Source organism: Triturus cristatus, chromosome 4_2 (assembly GCF_964204655.1).
Source record: "Triturus cristatus chromosome 4_2, aTriCri1.1, whole genome shotgun sequence".
Classification (NCBI taxonomy): Eukaryota; Metazoa; Chordata; class Amphibia; order Caudata; family Salamandridae; genus Triturus; species Triturus cristatus.
In genome coordinates, this window is record NC_140586.1 from 857,753,695 (window position 1) to 857,778,683 (window position 24,989).

The 24,989-nt window shown below is 44.2% G+C and overlaps 1 protein-coding gene and 1 long non-coding RNA gene across 4 annotated transcripts in view; one reads left to right on the top strand and one right to left on the bottom strand.

Moving 5' to 3' along the window:
* LOC146835263 (uncharacterized) overlaps positions 1 to 24,989 on the top strand; it is a 209,046-nt gene that overhangs the window by 113,568 nt on the left and 70,489 nt on the right. The window lies entirely within an intron of this gene.
* The window catches only part of LOC146835264 (neutral amino acid transporter 9-like), a 519,311-nt gene continuing 499,061 nt past the window's right edge, over positions 4,740 to 24,989 (bottom strand). For all 3 annotated transcript variants that reach the window (XM_085602846.1, XM_085602845.1, XM_085602847.1), the window contains one exon: positions 4,740 to 6,265. In XM_085602846.1, the coding sequence (XP_085458972.1) occupies positions 6,100 to 6,265 (166 nt within the window). In that variant the 3' untranslated portion in view covers positions 4,740 to 6,099. The remainder of the gene's footprint in view (positions 6,266 to 24,989) is intronic.

Sequence of the window (24,989 nt, forward strand, 5' to 3'; positions counted from 1 at the left end):
ACATTTCCATTTCACAGTTTCCTGCTCTGTCAGATGTGGTAGGCATGTTTCTGTGCATGTGTGGAGCCAGTTGTGTCCTCTGTTCAGCAGTGTCAGCTATGCGCATTGTACCACGATGTCGTCGGTGTGGGTGTGCTGTTCTTGCTATGTGTGTGTGCTGCAGTGTGCCAAGGGGATGTGGGACATGATCCTGGGTAATTGTGGGTGTGCAATGTGCTACGCCTCGTTGTGCATGTGTGTCATTGTGCCTGCCTCCTTCCGTCCACCCAGTCCCTGTCTTTTACTTTCCCTGTTGATGTTGTCAGGTCCTCTCGTTTTGTGGCCGTACTCCCTACTCCTTGCACCGTCTCCACACTGATGACTGTGGCCTGGGTTTCCTCCAGCTCCTCCTGTGGCCCTGGACTGCCACCTCCTGTCGCCGTTGCTGCCTTCCTGTTGGCAGCGGGTTTGTACCTGGTTTAGATTGTCATGTCCTGCCGGCGCCTCATGGCCTCCTCCATTGGCCTCCTCGACACTCCGGCTGCATTCACGGTAGTCTGCTTGTGGGTCAGTTGCTGGTAGTGTTCTGTCACCTCAGTGACACTGGTTTTGTTTTCCTGCGGTCTGCACCCCGTCTTCCTCTCCCTTTTCTCCTTGGCCTTTCCCGTGCCCGTTGTTCCTTGCTCGTGGTCGGTGGGGGTTGTGGGGTTCGCGTTGTCCTCTGCGCTGGTTCAGGGTGCATCCATGTTGCTACTTATCGCCACCACAATGTCACTTTTCTTTATGTTGTAGTGGCAAGAGGGGCTTCACCTTATTCACAAGGCAGAAGTAAGCCACTTAACGTGGCTTAATGTCACCTTGTGAATAAGGCACCCTTTCACACTATACTTAGACAAAAACCTCACATACCTTAGATAAAACAACAAGAAACTCTACCTCTACATTCAAAAATGCATATAGTCATCTCACAAAAGTGAAAGTGAAAATACAGCAAGCAGTGAGAGACATGATGATTTTGGGGTCCTCCCTAACCTAGGGAGAGAACCAAGCAGATGCCTTGAACACAAAGAGCACATCATGCTGAACAATTCGGTGGTGGCCCCATCCTCCTAGAACCACCCCAAGCACAGTTATGGCCAAAAATACAATCCCAACCAAAGGCCCTGCAAAGCATTATGGGACGAGATTCTAGAGTACAGTGAATATTATAGTATCACATATCAAAACATTCCTCAAAGGGCAGGCTCTCTCAGCTCAGCGGACAGCTAATACTATAATATTCACTGCACTCTAGAATCTCGCCCCACAATGCTTTGCTGGGCCTTTGATTGGCATTATATTTTTGCCCATAGCTTTGCTTGGGGTGGCCCTAGGAGGATGAGACCACCACCAAATCATTCAGCATGATATACTCTTTTTTTAAAAACATAATTTTATTTAATTTTCAAATCTCTTAATGTATATGTAATACATAGCTTGGCAAAGAAGGAAACAGTGTTGAAAGAGCAGTCCATCATACAAATAGTACAGTCAGGTTATAAGCATACATATGATTCCTTATACATAATTACTCCAGATGATATAGCGGTCAATGTGATGTAGGTTTTTTTTGGGATCGCTTATATAGATAAACAGCCAAATATTGCAGAATTCGTATTCACATAGTTGTCTATAACCTATTACAATAAAACAAAAACTACCCCCAACCCCTTGGTTCCCTTGATTCCTGATTGTACATGACTATAACAGCTACTTGTACTCGCTTGTGCAAAATCAAATATATATACCAAGCATACACATTTATAATTCCCTAGGCATGAGAAAACAATAATATAACATGATACAGGTTGAGTCGGGTGAACTAATAGAGATACGGACAGTGTGAGTAGGATGGGCCTGACTGGAGATGCCTGAGGAGTCAAGGGGTCAATAGCTTAAAATGCCACCATCATCTGATCCCACTCCATATACATAGGGATTCTAAGCAGACCACAAAATTCTTCTTGCCTAATGATTGCCCTCTCTGCAGTACCCCAACATGTCAATTCTGTGTGCCAAGAAAGCGGGGTAGGAGGAGAAGCAGATTTCCATCTCATGGTGATGGCACGTTTCGCCAGAAGCATAGCCATGTCCACAAATCTAAACTGGACCTTCTGCCCCTTTGGGGGTTTATGCAGTCCCAACAGACAACTATCTGCCGTCGTCCAGGCATCTGTGCCGGTAACCTCTCGCACTCTGTAACTGACTGTGTGCCAAAATACTCGCAGTTGCAGGCACTTCCACAACATATGGAGTAGGTCTGCATCTGCCGCCCGGCATCTAGGGCAAGAGAATTGTGCATTCGGGTACATGCTGTTAAGATGGTGCGGTGTGAGATATGCCCTATGTAAGATCATATATTGTATATATTTGAATTTAGCGTTGCAGGATACTTTCTTGGGAAATTCTAAAATGGAGGCCCACTCTTTATCCGTCAGTTCCTTGTCATGTTCCATTGACCATTTGGCTCGGAGTGGGGTTAGCAGTGTTCTCGAGTGTGCCCTGATGCTCCTGTATAACCAGTGGGTAAGATGGCGTCCTGTTCCCAACAGATATATTACATAAACGAGCTCATGGGTAGGAGTTTCGATACCAGGAGGGGACCAGCGGAGTTTAATGTAGTGAGAAATTGTGGTGTGGAGGAGAAACAGTGTCGGGGGAACCCCCTGAGCGCGAGTAAAGTTATCATGATCGGCTAGAGTACCCTCTATGATTAACGTTCCCATCGTCATTATACCTTCTTGTGCCCATGGGGCCATTCACCATGATATATTATTTGTGTTCAAGGCATCTGCTTAGTCCTTCCCCTAGGTTAGGTGTGACCCCAAAATCATTACCTCTCTTATAGCCTGATGTCTTTCAAAGTTCACTTTTGTGAATTGTTTAAATGCTTTTTTAGCATTTAGAGGTAAAGTTTTTTTATCAAAGAGTTGTGGGTGCATTAGCTAAAACTATGTGGCGGAGGTGGAGTTTTTGCATGAATTCCGTGTTTTCAATGTTATGTGAGCATGGCACTATACACCTCAGATGTCCATGACCTGCATACATGATCCCTACACGCAGAATCATCCACTCTTGTGATATCAACGTCTCCTTCACAGACAAGACACCCATTACCCTAATGCCTGCATGACTGAAATCGCTTACTGGATGAAGGCCAATTGTCTAAAGCTGAACACTGACAAGTCTGAAAATTTGATATTTGAGAACAGCACATCACCATGGGACTCTACTTGGTGGCCAACAGAGCTGGGTCTGATACCTATGCCAAGGACCTCACAATCATCATCAATAGCAAACTCCACATGACCGCCCAAGCCAATGCTGTCACCACTTCATGCATCCATACCTTGAAGATGCCGAGGAACATTTTAAAATGACTCATAATTAAGGCCGAGCGGAGCTGGCGTAGTGCCTCCTCGCCGAGTTCCACGGAGTTGGAAAAAACCTCAGTGGAACTCTGCACCCTCCCTAATTAATTATAATTTTTTTAAAAGGCACTTACCTGCTGTGGCTGCCTCCTCCTCGCCATGGCCGCTCTCCTTCCTCATCCTCGCCGTCTTCCTCCATTGGAAACACCTACAATGTACGTCTTGCGGATGGAGGGGTCGGCTAACTCCGCTCGGCCACGGAGTCAAAGTTTACACGGAGTAGGCAAAACACACTAAACTCCGCTGGCGGAGTGCAGTTACCCGCCCGGCGTTACTCATAATGAGCACCTGGAAAACTGTCACGCACTCCCTGGTCACAAGCAAGCTTTACTATGGGAACACCCTCTATGTTAGGATCAATAAAACACTCACTAGAAGGCTGAAGACCATGCAGAACTCGGCAGCCAAATCACTTTCAACCTCCCACGCTGCACTCACATCACACCGCACCTGAAGGAGCTCCATTGGCTCTCCATTCACTAATGAGCATAATTCAAACCTCTCACCCACACTTTCAAGGCAGGACCTAACACTGGCCAGCATATCTCAACAACGGCCGGAATATGCTTTCACAAACCTTCCTGACACCTCTGCTCATCCAGACTCAAACTTGAACAGATCCCGGAAATATGGAAAACCAGATCCAGCGGCTAAGCTTTCTCCTACAGCCCTCCTAAAGCATGGAACGACCTACCACTACATATAAGAGACTCCTCCTCACTGCTTGAATACCATAATCAGCTGAAGACATGGCTTTATGAGTAGTCCCAGTCGGCCCTAGGTGTACCGAGACCTTCGGATACCCTACAGGGTGACAGTGTGCTCTACAAACCTGCATATTATAACTTAAAATAACGTAACATAACATAGCATAACAGAACATAATGGTTCATCAAGTATTAAAGAAAACTCCAAGTTGTCGCTACACATGCATGTGCAAGGACAGTGGCCATCTTGGAATACTTTTAATGCCCAAAGAAAAACAAACGACTATCTGATGGCCACTGCAACGTGTCTGCATGCACAGTGGTTATCTGGGCAAAACAAACATTAGCAAAGCCATTAGTTCTCAAGGGCGAGCTAGGGGTTTCCAATTTGAATATATGATATATACTTGGTTTGTTCGTATTTTTCAATCCATGTTTGGCATCTCAATGCTTTTCAATTGACATTTTTACAGAACACTGACAAGAGCACAGACCTACAATAAAAATATATACCTCTGTTTGTAACATTTTTGCTCTCCTTGCTTTGACATTTACATTTAAAAACACATTAGAAAGCAAGATTATAGATAGAGCTAATTTTATGAAAGAAAATGAGTCCTTTAAGGAAACTGTAAAATCAGCGGAAGGATGAGGAACAGATGGAAAGCAGAATTATATCACAAATACACACTTTTATTCTTTCAGTTATCCTGGAGTGTTTCCATAAATAAGAGTGTTTGTAAATCTTCCCCGGTGTGCTGGGTAGCTCTCCAGGGTAAATACCCTAATGGTCCATCTTTTAAAGGCATCTGTCTCTGCTCAGCATGTCACAGTTGATCACAGGAGTTCTGTAAGAATTAACATTGAAATGTTGGGCTCCATTAAAGAATATGACCTTTACCCCATTAATGATGACTCAATCAGAGGAAGGATTGAGGCCAGGTTCACTAGACATAGAGAAATGCAGGAGTAACAGCAGGGTACTAGGACTACAACTGGGAGAACACCGTGTCGGAAAATCTCTTCTTCTTTAAAAAAACAAATCCTGCTTTTTAATCCCATGACAGTTAAGGTCAGGCCACTCTACCTCATCCTGAGAGGGGATGCAGAGGCCTAGCAGCAAGGTGCAGCGCGGATGGGACACCCAGAAGGCATAAGCTGAACACTAAGCACCTGCCAGGGTCCTGTGAAGGGGTCTTCAGCCATCTTGTTCTGGGATCATTGTCTGATGCTCAGGGCAGTGTTGGGCTTTGTGTTTCACATGATGGAAATTGCTGCATCAGACAACACATCTGCACACTCACTTTCCATTTTCACAAAGTAATGGCTGAAAGGGAACCAAATGATAACCCTCGTGAAATGGCAATTTGGCCACCGGTGACCACAGATGAAAGAGCATCCAAGATGTAGATGCTTGTCACTCCAATATTTAGCAAACATCTGACTACCGGAAGAAGAGAGATCTGAGCGGATTCTGGACTCCTGGGTGGAATGCCTCACTCAGTGTGCTTCGGTGATGTCACGCCCTGTAAGGGAGCTGCAGACAGACCCCAGTCCAGTCCTCCTGTCCTCACACTGCTTGTCACCATCACCACAGTTCTTGTCTCTTTAAAAGATGTGCACCCAATCCCATATGGCAGCATAAAGGATCGCACGGTTGGTCCCAAGCGGGCTGTCACTGGTGACTATAGTTCCTGGGGAAAAAATTCCTGGAGAAGGGCTTCCAGATGCCATGTTTATGTATTGCACCATTGTCACCTTGCAGACACTCAATACCATGCTAACTCCTCAGGTCAAGTCAGTAATCCAAGGGGAAACTTAACTCTGTGGAGCTGTCCAGCAGTCGATGAGTACAAAGAGGAACCAATAAGATCCCCAGCCCGACCTTTTCCAGAAGGCGCGGATGTCATGTCTGTGATGCTGGATGGTTGAGGCCAATTAGGTTAAACTAAAAACTGCCCAATGAGGTTGGCGAGTCCCAGGAGTATGAGGAAGACGTGAAAGATGGTGGTGAGGACCGTCCGCTTTCCTTTGTGCTGCAGGTCGATCAGGTGAATCAGGAAGGGGAAGATGAAGATGAAGACCAAGCCACATATGGCGCCGGAGTACCTACAAGTGGAAAGTACAGGGTTAGTCGTGCCTTGCCTCTGACTCTGCTTTCAGTATAACAACCATAAAAACAGAGTCATCAACAAAAGAAAGATCATGCTTCATAGAGGGTTCAAAGTAGGGAGTATCCTTGGCTTTCGAAAAGAGTGAGCAGGAGAAGCCAATAAACTCTTTGGGTGAAGAATCGCCACCGAAATACATAGAGGAATGGATCACCATGGAGAGAGATTTGGGATTTTATTACACGTGGATCCACATTTATAAACCTCTTGTGTCATCTCTGCCAGTCAGGCAGGTCACTGCAAAATCCTTGGGACATTTTTTCAATGTGGTGTAGTATTCATTTTGCCAGACCTTTCAGGTCTAATGCGATGAAAGCTTGCGTCCTTTTGCTTACAAAGTGTTTTTTATGTATGCAAGGTGGGTGTTCTCACACAAAATCATCACAATTCCAATGCAATGGTATTATGGTATGTTATGCAGACTCGCACAGTGTAACACAAGGTCAGATTGCACCAAAAACCTACGCATGGTCCTAGCAGGCGCAACAAATTTTGCACTTCAGTCAGAGGCATATTTAAGCCATCCCTGCACAAAGACAATCCTGAGAGGCATCTTCCCTTTTTCTATGTCAGCTGCAGGATGCAGCACACATAGAAAGAAGGGAGGCAAGATGGCCGCCGCGAGGTTGTGGTGAGAAGACGCTCCAGTTCTCTCCCCCCCGATACACCTGATGGCTAGTGGATGAAGATTGTATATCCTATACCTATCCTATGGATTTCGTTGTTTGGATACAGGCAGGACTAGCCAGCTTTTGGTTAAAATATCCCACGTCTAAAACCCAACTCGTGCAGTTTGCTCTAAGACTAAGTAAGTGGGAAACCTCGGTGCGGGGCCAATTGACGAGGATGCCAGCGCGATTGGTAAAAGCCCTCAAAGATAAAGAGAAAGATAAAACAAATCCTTCAAATTCCGATCCAGCGAAGACCCAGCGAGAAGATGAGAAAAGCAGTAGCGATCCACCCTCGGGAATACAACAGCGAGGGTCAGGTGCAATACGGAAAACAATATTACCCCAAAGGATGAAGAAAAATGAAAAGGTGTTCAAACCTCGGGCAACGGAGAAAGCGGAGTGTGCCGAGGTGCAGCGGAAAACAGATTCAACGGGGCCAAATAGCCTCGATCGAACCCGCTCCAGACAAGTCCCGGAGGATTTCAGTAAAGATACATCCACAAGTGTAACCCAGGGTGAGAACAAGGGGAAAGACGCAACATTGAGGCAGTCTACCTTGACGGAAGTCTTCACAGCCAGGAAAAGCCCCCTTCTGCAGCCTGAGTCGGACACCGAGCAAATCGAGCGAACCGTGACTACGAGCGTCCTCGAGGACGCACCGGAGGCGCCCGTTGCTAAGCAACCACACGCTTCGACGGCAGCACTCGCCGGCAGCTACGGGGACGGCGGAGAAGGTAATGCAGGCATTACAGAATCTAAGGTATTACAACCTATATCCCCCAATGACAGTGAGGAGGAAGCAACAAGGGGGCCTAAAAACAACTTGATGCCAGATTCTAGTAAGTGTTCATCTGTACCTGGGGTATCTGGAAGTACGGACATGTTAGAGGCACTTATACAATTAGAAGCTGAGATGGGCAGGAAAAGGGGCAAGGAAGCAAATAATGACCGTATCCCAACAGGAAAAGACCCTATGTTGGCTATTGATGTTAAAAATATGGGCCCAGAGAAAAAAGAGGGAGCTTCTGCCGATGGGGAATGTTTCTTTTCGCTGAATGAGGACACAGACATCTCCCAGTCAACTGATGACACATCAGAAGAGGGGGAATCGGACGAAGAAATAAGTTCTGATTCAAACTTCTCTATGAAAGAGGCTACACAGAAAAAGAGAAAGGCAAGGGGTAAGAGGTACGGCGGAAAACTGGAATCACCTACAGTAGAGGGGAAGAAGCTAGACTGGGACTATTCTGCAACGTCGCAGTCTTATGCGGAGGAGGGCAAGCCCCTAGATAATACTCTCATTCCTGCACAGTACCTGGCCCCTTTTGACACGATTTGTGCTACACTTAAACAGATGCAAGGGGAGGCAAGGTCGGAAAGTCGGAGGGCCAGACAAGCCACAAAGAAAATCCACAACACCCTTAAGAAGGTCAATAAACTCTATGAAGGGGTTGCCCAGCGAGTGACTGAGGTAGAGGAGCGGACTGGAAAAATAGAGGATGATCTTGGGGGTCTGCAGGATTTCAAACAGGAACAAGAAAAACTGTCTAGCGATTTGCAATGGAAACTGGAAGACTTCGAAAACCGTCAGAGGCGGAATAACATTCGCATTTTGGGGGTGGTGGAAGGGAAAGAGGGGGACAACATTATGCATTTCGTGGTTAATTTGTTTAGGGGAGCTTTCCCTTAATCACAGTGGGAATGGGAAAGAGAGATCCAACGAGCCCACAGATTCCCCTTCACGGTTAGGAAAAACCAAGGGGCCAAGGGCCAGGCAGGCCTACTCCCACTTCCAAGAGCCATTTTGGTATATGTGGGGAACTTCTTGCTCAGGGAGGAAATTATAAATAAGGCTAGACCTGATAAGAGAAGAACATTTGAGGGAACCACATTCTTTGCTAGACCGGATTTTTGCCATGTAACGGTAGAAAGAAGATGGAAACTCAGACAGCTTATCAAACCGTTCCAGGCTCTAGGGTCTGAGGCGTTCCTCTTATTTCCGGCAAGGCTAAAGGTGGTCTTCAGGGGCAGAATGAGTGTCTTTTTCTCTGAGATTAAGGCCCAACAGTTTTTAGAGGAAATTAAATCGCAGAAAGGGGGCTGAGAATTGTAAGATAAAAATGTCAAATGCTAAATGCTAAAGGCTTGAAAGTCATTAGGTGAGATTTATATAGACTAGGAGAGGAAGACTGTAGATATAGGTATTTCCCAGGTATCTCCTAGTTTGGTTTGTTCTACTAAGGAGTTAACACACACAAAAGATTAAATAAGTTAGGTTAAAAAAACACATAGGTGGGGTATAGGATGAAATAGGATGAAATAGGGGTTAGGTGTGGGGGGAGAGTGAGGAGCGTTCGCCGCGAGCTAGTGCGGCTGCACATAGGTCTCTGGACCTATTTGCCAGTAAATGTAGGGAGGGGGGGAGGGGGTTGGAGGACAGAGGACAGAGGGTGGGGAGGGCGGGGAGGGTGGAGGTCGGAGGTAAAAAGAGGGGAAAAAATGGAAAAAAGGGGAGGTAGTGTTTAAGAAGCAACACAGGAGAGCACAATGTTTCGCGCACGGAACTCATAGCGCACAACATAGATTTGTTATAAGGTGGAGTCTAAATGATAATCAAAATCATCAAAATCATCAGATATACTTTACAAGCCACAACAGAACAATAGATAGAATAAGGTATGCAACGCTGGATCGAACCTATGATGGGTCCTAATGAGTTGTAGGATTGCTACCATTAATATCTGTGGACTCAATGACCCAGGGAAGAGGATTAGGGCGGCGGCATTACTTAGGACACTTAAGCTGGACTTGGTTTGTCTTCAAGAAACTCATGTTGAAGCATCCAAGGGTTATCTACTGGATCACCTAGGTTTTGCGGTATTAGCAAATACAAAACAAGGGACTAAGCATAGGGGGGTGGCGATACTAGGAAGATCCACTGACGTGGAGGTGATAAGGAAAAAGGAAGATCAATGGGAGAGGTGGGTAATCGTCGAAATAAAATTTAAGGGGGAAAAATGCACTATAGTCTCTGTGTATGGTTCAACAGAGGATGATCCCGAACTCTTTCAATTTCTGGACATTGAGTTGGCATTATGGCCCGAGCCAATTATATGCTGTGGTGATTTTAATATCCATGATCCCAGTACTTCATTTTTATATCCGGGAGGGACATACGCAGGGAGAAAAAAGAGAACTCATAAGGCACTCACAGATATGGTGTCGAACAACTCATTAAGGGATCCATGGATTAAGCTAAACTTAGGCAGTGATGGTAGTACCTATTACTCAGCCCCTCACAAGGTTCTTGTCAGATTAGATTATTTCTTGATTTCATCTTCCCTGATGTCAGAGGCACAGATAGAAAAGCAACCTCGTATCATCTCGGACCATAGTCCATTGATATTGACGATTAGAATAGGGCAGGTAAGGCGAAAGGATACGCAATGGACATTCGACAGAGCCCTGCTGGGGGATGAGGGATACAGGGTTTACATGTCTAATTGGATTAAGGAGTATTGGGAAATTAATAAAGGCACGGCTCCATCACGAATAGTATGGGATGCCTTTAAGGCCGGAGTAAGGGGCGAGACGATGAGCTATGTGTTCTCATCACAAAAAAAGACACGGCTGGAAATTAGGGAGGTTTACCAAAAGATACTAAGAGTAGAGGAGGAATTGGTTAGGGATATAAGAGATAAGGTATCAATAGAAGCACACTTATTAAAACTAGCGGTTCTCAGAGCAGAGGCGACAGAATGCACTTCAAAAAAAGCAGTAGAGAACTACTTAACTAAGAGGGAAGCTGCTTATGAGCTAAGCGATAAGGTAGGCCGTCTATTAGCAGTACGCACGAGACAGAAATTAGCAGCATCAGATATTCGGGAGATTAGGGATAGGAATGGAACTAGCGTCACTGCATCAATCGGGGTGAGGGAAGTGTTTAGGGAATTCTACGAAGAGCTATACACGAGGGGCAGGGGAGCGTCTATAAGTGAGATTCAAAATTATCTTAGTAAGATTATTCCTCCGGTTTTATCTATGGAAGAAAAGGATAGATTGGATTCTCCCTTTAGCTTGGAGGAATTCCATATGGCACTAAATATGTTGCCATCAGGTAAAGCAGCCGGTCCTGACCAGCTCCCGGTCGAGTTTTATAAAGTATTTTACGAAGTTCTTGGAATAGATATGTTACAGGTTATGTTGGAAGCACAGACAGGGGATATGATTCCCGAATCATGGGGGGAAGCAGATATTATCGTTATTTTAAAAAAAGGAAAAAATTCGCTGCTCCCAGGATCATACAGGCCTATTACTTTGATGAACGCTGACACGAAAGTCTATTCTAAGATATTAGCAATAAGACTCGCAGAAGTAATAGAGGGTTTAGTAAGCCATACTCAGCACGGGTTTATTCCCGGTAAAGGTACCACACAACATATTAGACAGGTAATTACAGCTTTTGATGCGGCGGCTGGCCTGGGGGACCCTATGGCGGCGCTCTTCTTAGATGCTGAGAAGGCGTTCGATAGGGTCTCCTGGGAATATCTATGGCAAATACTTAAGTGGAATGGTTTCGGGAATAGCTTTACAACCGCAATGCAGACTTTGTACAAAAACCCGTCAGGAAGGATAAGAGTCAATAGGGGTAAATCAGCAGCAGTTAGTATTGGAAGAGGGACCAGACAGGGGTGTCCATCTTCCCCATTATTATTTGCACTTTACCTGGACCCTTTGATAAGGAATTTAGATAATAACGTAAGGATCCCTCCAATTAGATTGAATGGAAGTATAATGAAGACCCTTGCCTACGCTGATGATGTGGCCATTTTGACCCCCAACCCTAGCATGGCCATAGGAGAAATTGAGTCTGAAGCACAAAGGTTTGGGCAGGTATCGGGGTATAGCTTAAATAGCTCTAAAACACAAATAATATGTAACCAGTATATAGTCTTCAACGATCAAAGAGTCACTGACTCAGCGGTATATCTGGGGGTTGCAATTACAGCAGATTTGGGGTCACTAGTACAGAAGAATTTGGCGCCCCTAATGTTAAAAGTTAAGACGGACTTGGGTCGAATGAATAACTTGCATCTGACTTTAATGGGCTGTATCAATGTCATAAAAATGTTAATACTGCCAAAATTTTTATATTTTTTTAGGACAATACCGCTATGGCTTGAGATGAAATGGTTTAATGAGCTTGAAAATATGTTAAATAGATTTATTTGGGCCCATGGAAAGACTCGTAGGGCATACCGCTTCATGTCTCTGCCTAGAGAGAGAGGAGGCTGGGGAGCCCCTGATTTCAGATTGTATTATTGGGCAGCTGCATTACAATATATGCGTGGGTTAGTAGGCGGGGGCGACCTCGATGGCAGAACACGTAATGATTCATCTAGAATATACGCTATAGTGTTGGGACCTGAGGTGGAGAATTCCTTTCTTAAATGTATTGATTTTGCATACTATAAAAGAACCAGGTTCAAGACGGTACAAGCAGCAATTAAGATTTGGAATGCAGTGCGGAAAAAATTTGGCTTGGGCAGATACAATAGATATACCAGACTGTATAAAAATGTCTCCTTCCCAAAGCAGATATTTTGGGACAGTACAATGGCGGTTTGGATGGAGAAGGGGGTGGTCCAGCTTGGAGATTTGAGGAACTCGGAGGTGATGATTCAATTTAAGGATTTAGTAAATACTTTTGGGTTAGACAGGAGGGATTTTTTCAAATTTTTGCAGTTAAGAAGTTTTCTGGGTGATAAAAAGGGTGGAAGGAATGGGTTTGAAAAGGTAGAAATATTGGAGAAAATAAGGTTAGGGGGGGATTGCTCCATTAGGAGCTTTTATGCGAATCTCCTAGCAGGTAAACCAGATGACTTGGATAAGCAGATGGCGAAGTGGGCAGACAAGCTGGCAGGGGAGCCCAGTTGGTTTAAAGATTCATTGGATCGAGGGCGTACTCTCCTCTGCTCAGCGCCGCTGCAATCACAGCACTATAAAACTCTCTACTCGTTATATTTTACTCCAGCAAAAATAGCAAAGTGGGGGGGGCACCGCCGGCACTACATGCCCAAGGTGTAGTTCCCCTGAGGCAGATCAAATCCATATATTTGCGGCTTGTCCGCAATTACAAACGGTGTTAAAAGATATAGAAAAATTTCTTGATGCCTCCCTGGACATTCAAGTTACCTTAAACCCCCCGGAAATACTGCTAGGAATTGCTACGGATACTAACATTATCCAGAGAGATTTTATTTTTGTGGCAATGGCAGTTTTTAGACTCTGCATAGCCAGGGCCTGGCTGGATAAAAACCCTCCTACAATGCAAGTTTGGCTTACTAATTTATTGTCCACTTACAATTTGGAGAAAAATATATATGCACGGAAAGGTAGAACAGGAAGGAAATTGGGGCTAAGGATATGGGACCCTATAATAAAATGGAAGGAGGGTATTGGTTAAAAGGGTTATGCTGGGAAAGTCCGGATAAATCTGTTGTATGTGGTATTGGAATTTTGTATCGATATTAATTCACTGTATGAAAAATCTTTTTTTTTATGAGAATCTAATCTACTATCGGAGATTATGCGACATATTGTGCTAACTGTGTAATGGTGAAACTAATAAATATATTTAAAAAAAAAAAAAAAAAAGAAAGAAGGGAGGTATAAAATTTTGCGCATTCCCAGGTTTACAAGGTCTTGTACATCTGCAAATGCGTCAAAAACCATGGGAGCGGCGTGGGAACACACATGCAACACCCATGGAATGCCTACCCAGGGCAGAGTAATGCAATGCAGCGATTTGTGCTGCGTTGCATTACTTCAGATTTTTAGAGGCATTCAAAGCCAGGCAAAGTGGCTTTGTTTGGCTTCAAAAATCTGACTGAAGGTTCTTGCACCACGTTGCATTGTGCTAGGGCAGCACAAACCGGGTCATAAATATGGCCTTCAGTATATAGAAGTGCCACACACTTCCTCACAAAATTATTTTAAGCCATCAAGTGATTTATTTACGAGAAGATTTATTGACAGAGAATCACCTTTATTAATCTGAGAGAGGGGGATGTCCACTGACTGAAAAAAAAAACATCTTTGCTTTACAGTACAAAATTTGACTAATGTTACAATTCAAGACTAGTTGCTCACATGCAGCATTCCACCACGTGAAGCTAATGTCAGTACTGCATTGGTTGGCATCTGGATCCAGCCAAAGCACTTTATCTTCATTTTCACCTACAGTACGAGTTGCCATCATCATCTTTGTCTCTCAGAATCTGCATTTTATGAATACTTTGGAAGATCAAATTAAGATCAAGTGAGGACTTTACCAAAAGCCCAGTTTCCACATGTGTTGCGAGCAACAGTCTGCAAGACAGATTTACCAAAGTGTTGCGTTGCCCTTGTATCACTCAAGGAAGCGCAAGGGCAACGCAACACCAAACCAAAGTTTACCAAGACACGGTAAGGCCACCTCGCATGGCCTTGTGGTGCTTGCTAAATCTGAAAGTTGCTGCCTTGCATTATTCTGTCCCAGGGAGGCGTTCCCACGTATCCACCCATGGATTTTGTTGCATTCCCACATTTACCATTATTGGTAGACTTTGGAATGTGTCAAAATGCTATGCTTCCCCAAGGGAGGTGTAGCAAGGAGAAAATTCCTCTCATTCTGCACCATACATAGAAAGAGGAAAAAGCCTCAGAGGATTGTTTTGTGCAGGAAAGTGTCCCTTCCTGCAGAAAAACAATCCTGCCTACAACACAGACACCCTTGTTCCATGGTGCAAAGGTGCCTTCCTTGGCACGAGACAGCAGTTCATACACCAGTGCAGGCAGAGAGCAGAAATGGGCCGTATAATGTTAAATAAGGCGCATTCCCACCCTCTCCATTTCACGCAGGGCAGGAAGGTGGCTTGCTGCACTGTCTTGCATGAATATTTGATAAATCTGCCCCTGCATCTGTAGCCAATTGGCCCACACTGCTGCAACCAGCACACATGTATAGGAACAGAAAGAACAAATATTCTATAAATAAGCAAGCTATTGGGGATTGCCAGTACTATTTCACGAATATAGTTACCAAATATCCTGCAAGTGCACATGAATCCTACATTGTCAGGCACTCTACAATAAATCATCACCCCCAGACTGGACTGTATGACAATTCCTTCTTAGTTGGTACGATAATAATTTTCAAAGGGTTTTTGAAAAAATAAATTCTATTATGTCTAACTAAAACATTTACTAGCAACAATTAGTACAATGTTGCTAATTTTTGTAATATTTGTATTTATTGAATGTGTACCTTTTACAAAATTATACACGCATTTGCGCGCGCACACACACACCCACACACACACCCACACACACGCACACACACAAACACACACATACACCTATATAAAACAAGCATTTGCAATGCAAATGGGTCTCGCATTTGTGAGTTAGAGCTATTGACATTGTAAATGGCAATGTTTTTTTTACCTACACGTTTTATTTTTGGAGTGAATGTATGTAGGGTGCAAAATCCCTTGGAAAGGTCCTGCACTTCGTAATAAATATATTGAAAAAGACGCAAAGTGTGGATTGTGTCAACAATTGCTTGGCACGTACCTCATGGTTGCCACACATGCACACCGTGGTGCTTTACTAATGCGAAACTCATTCATAAAAGTAGTGCTTACAGACTTGAGGAAAATAAAAATCTATGAGGCCTATGTGTCCCCATGTGCCCCCCCCCGAACGCTTATGTGCACATACATGTAACCTATGTATTTCCCCTCCATGGCCTTTCTATCATGATGCTTATGCTATAACGTGGCCTGCCATCATCCAGTCTCCCATGAGAGAAACGACAAATCTGTATTGAGGCCTACACGTTTTTCATCATGTTTTCCTGCATTTTCATGAAGCTCATGTTTATGGCTCAGCCAGAGCCAAAAAGAGGTTTTCATGCCTCAGAACGCTCTGAAAGCTACAGCTACGTATCCTTGGCCTTGCACACTTGGGCCTCAGCCAAAGGGGCCCTGTCACAAGGTACTGAGACAGTATTGAGCACGGTTATCTGCTTACTCTTACTGAAACCACATTCTTGCCTGGTGAAGGAGGAATGAACGCGCCCATCTGCAAGGAGGGAGCCCAGCCCTACTGTCTCTCTTTGTGAGATTGCAAAGCTCACGTCAGTAAAAAGCCCATAGCCCCCATGTAAGGCTTCTGCAGTAAATGAAGTAAATGAAGAAATAGATGCCACATCGGCTCTTGGTGATGAGCAACCTTTGTCACAAATCAGTCCCTGCTCCAGACATCGGATATCAGATAATACAAGATGTGCTGGTCGTCTTGACACTGAAGGCCTCACTAACTGAAGGCCTCACTTCCAGACTTGTTCGGTTGCATAGCAACCCTCCCCACGTCAGTTACACGTCATGCTCGAGTTGAGCACAAGTAAGGCAAAGTTCCAGTACAATTCCAGCAGATCACGCAACCCCCTCCAGGTATCCACCCACACATGACAAATTACCCATTATCATCAAGTGGACGCCCACATGGACGCCCACCTTCACGCCTACTTACACGCCCACATGCTCTTATCTCATTCTCTCTTGCTCTTTTGCTTACGTACAATTGAGAAATGTATATATACTGTACTCTGTGAATAATGTTTGGAGAATATTGAGAATACTTTTGAGCCCCTTTCCAGATCCAATTTTGGTGATGGAAATATTCTCCCTTTGACTCGAGTTATTGGAATAAATCCCTTTATGAACCTGATACCACAGACTCAGCCTCTTGCTTTATGCATGATCTTATTGATATTCTGAAATACATAGAGCGTAATATTTTATTTACCACATAATGGCGCCCGAACAGTTTAATCTCTTTCCCCACACGCCGGAGATGAAGGTCCAGTTTTGCCCCCTTCCATAGCCGTGACGGACTTCAAGCGCGCACGTCGCGGGTCTTCCCGCCAACTCCCTCAGGCCAACGAAGGGGACAGACTGCGACCAGGCATCCATACGAGGCGGTGAGGAACGCAGATTGTCCTACCCAGAGCCCACCTGCGAGAGAGCTGTGTCCGAGGTATACAGAGGCCCACCAGATTCCGAAGTTCCGAAGTTCCGCGTCGAGTCCAGTCCGGTCCAGTCCAGTCCAGTTCAGTTCCGAGGCATTCCGTTCCGAGCTACCCGGTGAGTACCATTGCCGGGGAGGCGTTCTGACGTGCACATAGGTTGTGCCGGTCAAGACGGGTTTGGGTACACAAATCCGGTCTGCACTGTTTCAGCAGTGTATCTGTACTGTTTAGCAGTATATCTAGTATGTCTAGTATATAATTCAGAATCATCTAGTTAGTGTCGAGTATTATGCTAAGTGATTAGTTCCCTAATGGCCATTGTTGTTCGTTAAATGTTAAATGTTAAATGTTTTAAATACGTTCTACATATTGTGGTGTGAATGACTGTTCATTATTGTGTTTATTGTATTAAGTGTGTTCAAGTAATAAGGTCTAAAAATGCCGCTCTTTTCAAAATTAAGACAGATCAAAACTAGAAAAGGGGTACTCGAAGAAGCTGTTCCCATTTCACCTAGGGACACTCCAGGGTACTTTATGTATCATAAACATGGCCTAGATGCCGTATTATTTCTTGATTTATGGGTGGACTACACCAAGGATTTACCAGAAAGTCAGAGGTGGCCCGCAGTTGGGACATGGGATGCAGATTGCATCATGAGAGTAGAAGAAGAATTATGGAAAAAGATAGCCAGACAGTAACAGAAAGATGCCATTGAATTATGGCGTAAAGAATAGCATAGACGCACAGAGTAAGCGCTCAGAAAAGAAGAGAAAAATAGGGAGGATTCAGACCAAGCCCGAGAAAACGTGTTAGTTGAGGAAGGTATCCGAGTACAAGCAGAACAAGTAGATAGACAACGAAACACTCTTATGAAAGAGAAAATGTAGACCAGCTTGGAAGGATGCCATTGAGTTTTGGCGCAAGGAGTCACATAGGAGGTCAGAGTAAGTGTTTCACGAAGCAGAGAGAAGTTGACTGGAGTCTGGAAAAGCCAAGGAACAGATGTTACAGGAGTAAGTGGAGCAGGTAACATGAGCGCTGGCTGACAGAGAAAGAAATACTGACGTTGCTGGTATTTATCCCGTCCTTTCAGAGGACCTGGCAAGAGTGGCTCCAGTAGAAGGTCCAGTTAGAGTGCCACCGCAAGTACCACGATACATATAATAATGATATAGTAGCCCAAAGGTTCTTGAGCCTCCCACCAAACGAACAGCGCATAGCTGGTGTTTTCATGGTCCAACATTTGATTACGTTGTCAGATGAACATTGAGAGGGGTGTAGCTGGAGAAGGAGCAACACCTGTGATTTGATGACACCCCTAATGTACAAAGTGTTAATGAAAAATAATTAGTGGAAAGTTTAGCTTGAGAAAAATTGTGGGTATTTCGAATTTGCAAAATTGTTCCAGAATCCAGGTTTGTGTTCTTGGTGGTCCAGTGAGCCAATGTGCTGGGTCAAGATGGTAAGATTATGACCCACTGAGAGCAAATTGTATATAAAAATAATTTTTCAATTGGGCGAATTATTGCAGTTTTTCTGGAATTGAGTAGTCTTTTTGTCTTTGACAGCTTCAGAGTGAGGAGAAGGTGGGGGCTGTGTAGAGCAGTATGTGATACAGAAATCGGAGACAGATTCTGACCTTGTAGCCAGTGTAGGTGGGGGCCGGTGAGAGGAGCAGAACAGAGGCACTGCTTAGAAAGCTTCTCTGACATCGCATCTGTGTAATGCCTGCAGCCGGAACAACAAAAAAGTTGGCTGGCAGCCCAGGCTCAGGCCGCGCTGAGGGGCTATTTTTAGCTTCTCTGATAAGACAGGGCAGCTGAGAAATGTAAGTCGAGAAAGATTCCCTTGGTCTATTCTGTGCTAAACAAGTGCCCCGGGGAAATGTCTATGGAGAAGATTTGTTTTATTTTTTAGCAATTGTTATATTGCTTCTGGCCAGAAAGTAAAATGTTGCTCTTGCTTGGAATTTTAAGGGCTATGTGCCTATATAGAAACGATTTTCAAATTCAGACATTTTTGAATTGTGGCCACAAGCTGCCACCAGTTGCATTGGATAAATGATACAGTGGTTAAAAGTCTGTGAGGAGAGATGAGAGGTGCGTCTTCGTCTGGGACATTAGGGTACATTGTGTTGACGAAGATGCATAGCTCATTTTTATAAAAGAAAACAAACAGGTTCGTGTGTTCTTCGTTTTTGATTATTATTGCTGATTCTGTTTTTATAAAAGAAAACAAACAGGTTCGTGTGTTCTTCGTTTTTGATTATTATTGCTGATTCTGTGTGTCAGACTTGACACGGTGATTTCAGATGGGGGTGTATAGGGCAGGTAAATGAATTATTGATTATAAGCCTGACAAATTAAGCAGGCCAGAATGTTCGCCTCTGAGCTGTAGGTACTGTAATTGCGCATCGCTGCTCATTTATATATGTTAGTGCAATTGTCTATGCTTTCTGTGCTTGGTATACTGATGGCTTGGCATATGTATTTTATATATGTTTTGTTTTTGTGTTGTATTGACCAGTCTGTTTAGCGTTTAATACCAAGTTCTCCTGTGCAAGTACAGAGATAGTCGTGACGACGGCGATCTTTGCACAGCGCTTGGCTGGAACTTGTTCACAATTACTAAATTTCACAGACGTGATATTACCTTTATCATGCTGTCAAAATAGCAGACAACACGTTATCAGTGTATGTCTAATTGGTGTTGGAGATGAATGAAATAAAAGGAAAAATTATGCAAGACTAAAATATTTTTCACATGGCTGCCTTTCTCTTATAGACAGGCAGCCTCGGTCATATGTTTCCAGATTGGACATTAAGGAACAATTATGATCTGTGCACTCGCATCTTAACTCTTGAAAGGCCTGTTTTAAATAAGGACTGCCACCACAGAGTGACTAATGAGGCTCGGTATTTAGGGTAATGAGAAAATATCTGACAGGATTTCCTTTTTAAAGTTTGCTTTAGTAAGCTCATTCTTGTAAGTGGTGGCCCCAAAAGTTGACTTGTTTTTAAATTAGGCTATTTATTGTATAGGTGGAAATTATTGCAAAATGACTGATTTCTTTAGCAGATAAATTATTAATTATCAACATTAACAACTGTTCTTAAACTTGGTTTTCCGAATATTTAGGTAATTTAGCATTCCTATTAGGGCCTACTAGCATTAATATTGACTTCAGGTTGGTGTAGGTTCATGTAATAGGGACATTTGCATATGAGATGTCATTTGGCCAGCTTATGAGCTAACACAATGAGGTTTGTACATTAATTTGAAGGATTTCTCGCCGTTTCAAATACGCTGTGTATCTCCTATAATTTTGCTTACGCCCAGTAGCTACACACAGGGATTAATAGTGTTGACAAGACACAGGGTTTGATAGTGTTTGACAGCAGTGAAATCTGTTTCAGATTTCCTCCTGTCAAAAAGGGGGGGGAAGGAGGAGAATATTGGCTTTCTGCTGGCCCCTGAGGAGGTTCGCTTCCCGCTAGCCCCTTAAGAAATTAAGCCCCTTAGAAATAAGCCCCCTTTGAAATTAAGTCGAGGAAATAGGTATGGTGCTTTCCCCTTTTTCTCATGTTTTATTGTGATCTTTCAGGGGAATTAGTCCAAGCCCCTAATACAGCTTCTACTAAAGTCCTCCCTTGGACACAAGAACACACTGTGGCATTTGAAGAATTAAAGAGAGCTTTATGTCAAGCACCAGTTTTAGCAAACCCTGATTACAACAAATCGTTTATGCTTTTTGTGACAGAGCGGGATGGAACAGCACTATCTGTCCTAACACAAGATCATGCAGGAAAACACGAGCCCTGTGCTTATTTTTCTAGTACATTAGACCCAGTAGCACAGGCTTTGCCTGCGTGCCAAAAATCAGTTGCAGCAACGGCCTTAGCCATAAGACAAAGTGACTTGATAGTGCTGGGCCACCCTCTGACAGTACAAGTACCACACGCAGTAGAGGTTCTCTTGAACCGGACACAAACACAATACCTGACTGTAGCTAGACTGACAGGCTATGAGCCAACGTTATTTCAACCACACATAGAGATCAGACGATGCAACATACTGAATCCTGCTACCCTTTTGCCCTCCAGTACAGAAAGCGTTTCACCACACGACTGTGTTGAAGTAATACATACCGTGACTAAACCAAGACAAGACTTGACAGACGTTGCACTCCCAGACCCCGACCTAACACTATAAGTTGACGGCTCATGCATGAGGACAGGGGCGGGAGAATTAGTGGCAGCATATGCAGTGACTACTGATACTGTAATAATAGAGACTAAAAGAATAGACATATTGTCAGCACAAGCAGCAGAGCTCATCGCCCTGACACAAGCGTGCATAAGAGCTAAGCACCTGAGAGTAAACATTTACACCGATTCTCTGGCGAGAAAGAGGTTTCTTGACCTCTCATGGGGCCAAGATACAGCATGGCCCCCATATTCAAGCCCTACTGGAAGCAATACATTTACCAACAGCCATAGCTATCCTAAAATGTAAAGCACATACTAGAGCCACAGATACCATTTCCCAAGGCAATGATCTGGCAGACCGAACAGCTAAACAGACAGCTCAGACCCCACTAGACATGACAAAGTTACAGGTTCAATAAGTGTCCAAAGCCATGACAGTTAGGGATCCTTCCAAGGATGTACAAGACATACAGACACATGCTACGATGGACGAATTAAAGAAATGGTCGGAACAAGGAGGGGTACTGACTGATCAGGGTTGGATGAATAAGGGCAAATCCACATGGTTTCTTCCTGATTCGATGGTACAAGTGATTATAAATACCGCACATAGTCCTGCACACTTAGGAGAGAAAGCAATGATAGATAGCTTACAGAATATATGGTTCAACAAGCACCTGCGTGCAGCAGCGAAACAAAAGGTCAGAACATGTATGATCTGTTGCCAATTCAATCCAGGTAAAGGCATTCCGATGGAACAAGGTGGATTCCATCCACCTGACCACCCTTTTGAAGTGCTCCAAATGGATTATATCCAAATAAACAGATGTAGAGGTTACAAATATGTCCTGGTACTAATGAAGCAGGTGTCCCTTCTGTTAGGGTATACCTGGAAATTCCATTGTGTGCGACATCCTGAAGCAGCAGGCCTTGTAGAAAGACATAATCAGACATTAAAAATTTGCGCAGACAAAGGTGTAGATTGGATGGTAGCCCTGCCGGTTGCCCTCTTTTACATGCGAATGGTAGCTCATTCTAGAACAGGCTTATCTCCCTATGAAGTGGTCTTTGGTAGACCACCAAATATGTGGGCACTCCAATGCCTAAAAGATTACTGATGCTGACAGATTACCTGGCTTCCTTGATGTCTGCACTACTCTCTTGTTGTTCGCAGGTTGCTGCCGCCTTCCCTGACAACACCCAGGTCAAAGAATACTCCATCGCTCCTGGATGGAAGGCGCCAAAGTCAGTGCTCTGGACCACGGGGACGGCCGTTAAAGTCAAAGTGCACCTTCACCACTCTTTTACAAAGGAAAAAGACTTTGAACTTGGATTTTGGATTTTGAACACCATTTTCTAGAGGAGACTCCCCAGCAGGAGTTAAACTCAGATCTAAAAAGTCAGAACCCGTTTGATCAATTAAGTCCACTAGGTGGTGAAGCGGTTGAACATGTATTCTGGCTCGCATAAGATCTTGGACAATAACATAAAGCAAAAATAAGAGAGCAAGATAAGAAGCAAATAGATGTATAGTGACTGTAATTTTTCAATCTCTTCTGTGCATCACGATAATATGTATCAGCTTAATACTACATGCTATTTTTCCTTCTATTGCTTCACTCTTATACTCCTCCACTAATGATACCATAAAGCACACATTTAGTGATCTGCCATCCCATGAGTTATCATATCGACTTGCCTTACGCAGCAATACCTTTATTCAGATGCTGCACCATTCCCATCAGGTTAGCAATGCTACAGACTGCTGGGTCTGTGGCCGACTTCCCCCGTATCAGAAGGTAAAGGGAGTCTTGCCTCTTTTTCCTTTTCCGTTCTCCCATAATGGTTCTTGCGGAGCATGGTTTGCCTTAATGACATCCATCAACGGTGATGCCAAAGAATGTCAAGACAAGGAGTGTAGGGGCGAGTGGGTATGGGGTAACTTGAATAAAGTCATGAACAAAGCATGTTTCCCAGATGAAGAGGGACTTCCCCAAATGAAAGGTACAGATCTAGAAAATGAAGAGTATCTGCAAGGAAATGCGACCCTCGATTTCATAGTGTTGAACGTAAAGCCCCAACACATGTCCGGTCCGCCTTCAATTACAGTCCTGCCAGTAAAAGGGAACTTGTGTGTCAGAAAAGAAGGCTCAGTACATTTGGGGCACAGCGAGTGTGATACTATAATAGTATTCGAAGACAAAGGAAAGTCCTATTTCAGAGCATCACGACACACCTACTTTATTTGTGGCCAGACAGCCTATGTGCAACTGCCCTTAGACTGGGGTGGGACGTACTACATATCATACCTAATAAAGGCACCATATGTATACAAAGCAATAACAAGGCTCCACAAGATTGCCCAAAACATACATCAAGACCCAGGCACGTGGACATGGTCCGGTTGGCTCTGGGGATTAATATCGGCTTGGGGATGGAAAGTGTTGACCGTCTGTGGGTTGATACTATTAATGATATTCAGTTGTTGCCTATGTCTGCAGTGTGGCCCGGCCATTTGTGGCCTGTGTGCTACTGCATGTGTTCCACATCCCTATTTACAAAGCATTGAAAATGGAAAAATAATGCTGCAAGAACAGATCGACTGTCTCATGAACATAGACGTTACATAGGGGGTTCACTAAGGTACAAGGAGGGAATGAGGAAAATAAAAATCTATGAGGCCTATGTGTCCCCATGTGCCCCCCCCCAAACGCTTATGTGCACATACATGTAACCTATGTATTTCCCCTCCATGGCCTTTCTATCATGATGCTTATGCTATAACGTGGCCTGCCATCATCCAGTCTCCCATGAGAGAAACGACAAATCTGTATTGAGGCCTACACGTTTTTCATCATGTTTTCCTGCATTTTCATGAAGCTCATGTTTATGGCTCAGCCAGAGCCAAAAAGAGGTTTTCATGCCTCAGAACGCTCTGAAAGCTACAGCTACGTATCCTTGGCCTTGCACACTTGGGCCTCAGCCAAAGGGGCCCTGTCACAAGGTACTGAGACAGTATTGAGCACGGTTATCTGCTTACTCTTACTGAAACCACATTCTTGCCTGGTGAAGGAGGAATGAACGCGCCCATCTGCAAGGAGGGAGCCCAGCCCTACTGTCTCTCTTTGTGAGATTGCAAAGCTCACGTCAGTAAAAAGCCCATAGCCCCCATGTAAGGCTTCTGCAGTAAATGAAGTAAATGAAGAAATAGATGCCACATCGGCTCTTGGTGATGAGCAACCTATGTCACAAATCAGTCCCTGCTCCAGACATCGGATATCAGATAATACAAGATGTGCTGGTCGTCTTGACACTGAAGGCCTCACTAACTGAAGGCCTCACTTCCAGACTTGTTCGGTTGCATAGCAACCCTCCCCACGTCAGTTACACGTCATGCTCGAGTTGAGCACAAGTAAGGCAAAGTTCCAGTACAATTCCAGCAGATCACGCAACCCCCTCCAGGTATCCACCCACACATGACAAATTACCCATTATCATCAAGTGGACGCCCACATGGACGCCCACCTTCACGCCTACTTACACGCCCACATGCTCTTATCTCATTCTCTCTTGCTCTTTTGCTTACGTACAATTGAGAAATGTATATATACTGTACTCTGTGAATAATGTTTGGAGAATATTGAGAATACTTTTGAGCCCCTTTCCAGATCCAATTTTGGTGATGGAAATATTCTCCCTTTGACTCG